At 31.0% G+C, this 3,547-nt stretch overlaps 1 protein-coding gene across 1 annotated transcript; it reads left to right on the top strand.

Moving 5' to 3' along the window:
* The first annotated feature begins 253 nt into the window (after window positions 1–253).
* On the top strand, window positions 254–2,799 carry LOC144891578 (uncharacterized). Its single transcript, XM_078775186.1, has 4 exons — window positions 254–377; window positions 831–1,262; window positions 1,349–1,542; window positions 1,634–2,799. Exons 1-4 carry the CDS (start codon window positions 261–263, stop codon window positions 1,848–1,850), a joined length of 960 nt encoding a protein of 319 aa, XP_078631312.1. The 5' UTR covers window positions 254–260; the 3' UTR covers window positions 1,851–2,799.
* Window positions 2,800–3,547: the final 748 nt, after the last annotated feature.

Here is a 3,547-nt window from a genome sequence, read left to right as displayed (position 1 = left end):
TTCTGTTGAAACATTACATCATTTTCTGTTGAAACATTACATCATTTTCTGTTGAAACATTACATCATTTTCTGTTGAAACATTACATCATTTTCTGTTGAAACATTACATCATTTTCTGTTGAAACATTACATCATTTTCTGTTGAGACATGCCCAGACTTGCCCAAGGGAATTTCCACAGGAAATGACACACCGTCTTTCTTATAAAAGGCACTAACCACACAGGCCTTTTCAAACACACTTTCTGCTTCACTTGAGAATGGACTACTATGCTGAAAAGGAGTTGGATAACTTTGACATTCCTTGGAGTCCTACTACCTGTGTGGAGCTCAACCTTCAGATTGATGAACTGGACTCGAACCTCTTATCAATGGAGGTAAGTTTATTTATTTATTTATTTATTTATGAAATTTTTTTTTTTTTTGTATTTTTTTTTTTGTATTTTTTATTTATTTTTTTTGGGATATTTTTTTTATTATTTTTTTTTTTTGTATATTTTTTTTTTTGTATTTTTTTAAATATTTTTTTGTATTTTTTTTTTGTATTTTTTTTTTTAGTATATATTTTTTTTTTAGTATTTTTTTTTTTAGTATTTTTTTTTTTTTTTTAGTATTTTTTTTTTTTTTTTTGTTTTTTTTTTTGTTTTTTTTTGTTTTTTTTTTTTTAGTATTTTTTTTTTTTTTTTTTTTTTTTTTTTTTTTTTTTTTTTTTTTTTTTTTAGATAAGACTCGTGCAAGAGTCAACAAAGTTTCTTTTAATATTCATAGAGCTTGATTTATATAAATAATAATATTGTATTAAATTAATACGTTGTTATTTTCTCTCACAGGAAATTGTATCTGAGATACAAAATGAAAATACCACTTTTGCCACAACCTGGGGTGAAATGATGATTGATTTGTTTGAAGACCTTTTGAACAACCAAGACCCACAGAACGAGTTCTACCTTGATGACCCAGCCAAAGAGTTATACCGTGGAGACTCACTAAATTTGGGAAAAACAAATTATGAGGTCTGCCTAGATGGTTCTAACTGTGGAGCCTACCTTGGAGACTCACTAAATTTGGGAAAAACAAATTATGAGGTCTGCCGAGATGGTTCTAACTGTGGAGCCTACCTTGGAGACTCACTAAATTTCATAAAATTAGGAAAAGAGTTTTACCTTGGAGACTTTGAAAACTGGTTTCGTTTTGGAGACTCTAGCTGTGTGGAGCTAAACCTTCACCTTGATAAACTCGATTCAAATTTCTCATCAATGAAGGTAATATTTTATTTTAATATACATATAATAATTGTGTATTAAATGTAAAAAATAATTAATTAATACGTTGTTATTTTCTCTCACAGGAAATTGTATCTGAGATTCAAAATGAAAATACCACTTTTGCCACAACCTGGGGTGAAATGATCGATTTGTTTAAAGACCATGACCAAGAGAACGAGTTTTACCTTGATAATCCAACGAAAGAGTTTTACCTTGGAGGCTCTTTGGATTCTAAAGCAATGAACAATGTTCTTTCTTTAATGACGTTTGATTTAAGGTAAGTTCAGTTGATTAATAATCAATTAAAGTATATGTTATTTCATTCAATATTAGATAAGTAATATATTTCTTTTTTACATGTATTTCAGCAATATCAAGAAAGTTCGGGGAAGAAGATGCTGGAAAATACTTTCTTCCCATTTCTACTTTTTCCAACTTGAAAGCCTTGAAAGACAGAATTGGAGGAAGAGGAAAAATATATATATTGAAATACGTATTAAAAAACATTTTAAAAAAATATTGAAATACGTATTAAAAAAAGAAAAGGAAAAAAAGATTATGCTAGGGTTAGGGTTGGGATTTTGAATGTGAGGGTTAGGGATGGGGTTGGGTTAATGGGTTGGGTTAGGGTTGGGATTTTGAATGTGAGGGTTAGGGATGGGTTGGGTAAGGGATGGGGATGGGTTAGGGATTGGGTTGGGTTAGGGTTCTGGATGTGAGGTGAATTTTTGAATGAATGTCAAACCTCACAGACTCATTTATCTTATATTATCATTGAATTGTTTTTAAAAAGTTGGGAAAAGATAAATAGAATTGGAAGGTCATACAAAGAGATGGAGTTAAGAACTTTTTTTAATGGTTGATGTAATGGATTCAGTTGTTTTGACTAACAAATATGGTGTTTTAATGTGGGGGTTGGGTTAGGGTTTGTACATTATTATGACCCACTCACACACACACAAAAGTTAAGCCCCAACTAAAAAGTTGTGGGATTCTGTGTTTGGGGTTCACAGATTTAAAAACGTATCCCCATGATACACACAAAAGTTAAGCCCCAACTAAAAAGTTGTGGGATTCTGTGTTTGGGGTTCACAGATTTAAAAACGTATCCCCGTTATACACACAAAAGTTAAGCCCCAACTAAAAAGTTGTGGGATTCTGTGTTTGGGGTTCACAGATTTAAAAACGTATCCCCATTACATTTTTTTATTTATTTATTATTTTCAAGGGTTATCAGCTTTGTTTTTTGTAATTCCTGTGAATAAAATGACCCTAAGATTTCTTCTCCATTTAAATCATATAATTTGTAGGTCCAAGGGACTGTATCCATTACATCAACGATTTTAAATAATTCATTAGTCCATTTTTTTGTATAACCTTTCTCAAAATGGCTTTTCCATCTGTATATTCTTACAATATCACCAACTTTGAACTTCGGTTTTCTCAAATTAATCTCCTTTTCATATTCTAATTTTGTAAATGATTCTGATGGTTTTGATTTTGTTGATGAATGAACGGTATTATTGTAATTATCTACAATACCCTGAATTAAATACACCCATTTTTGAGAACCGAGTTGTGTGAATTTTTTATATAGCCTCTCTTTCAAAGTACGATTAAAACGCTCAATAACAACTGCTTTTCCTTCATTAAAGGTGCTGTATAATTTAATACCCTCCCCCTTAAGAAATTTCATAAATATTTTGTTATAGAACTCTGTTCCCTCATCGGTCCATAACTTCTTTGGTTTCCTTTTATCCCGATCAAATATTAGCTTAAAGGATAACATTAAAGTATCACCCTTTTTATTTTTTAAAGGAACAACCCAGGCAAATCTACTCCTCAAATCAATAACGGTTAAAGCATACCTGTATCCCCTGTCATTATTCAATTCAATTAAATCAGCGGACCATATGTAGTCAGTGTCTTTGGAATAAACCTTCCTTCTTTTAAACTTGGTGATTATAGGTTTGTGTAATTCTTCAGCCAAAAGCTCCTCAGTCTTGATGACATCATTAGAGCCTAATAGTTTTTTGAGGGTGAATAACCAAGACCAAGTTTCAATTTAGCATTTATCAAATTTCTCACAATAAACCTATCAACTTTCTCTCAACGTTGGATTTTGTATCAAAGACAAATTATACAACATTTCTCTGTCGGCTTTATGTTTTTCAGTCAACGTAGTGGTTTTCCCATAAGCAATATCATGCTTCATACACACTTCATCAACCCTATTTGTAGGTTTAGACCAAGGTTTAGGATTGTCAGCCTCATCTAATCTT

This window comes from Myxine glutinosa, chromosome 4 (genome assembly GCF_964187855.1).
Source record: "Myxine glutinosa chromosome 4, kmMyxGlut1.1, whole genome shotgun sequence".
In the NCBI taxonomy this organism is placed as follows: Eukaryota; Metazoa; Chordata; class Myxini; order Myxiniformes; family Myxinidae; genus Myxine; species Myxine glutinosa.
Note: the sequence above shows the minus strand (reverse complement) of the source record. Positions and strands in the feature narration are given on the sequence as shown.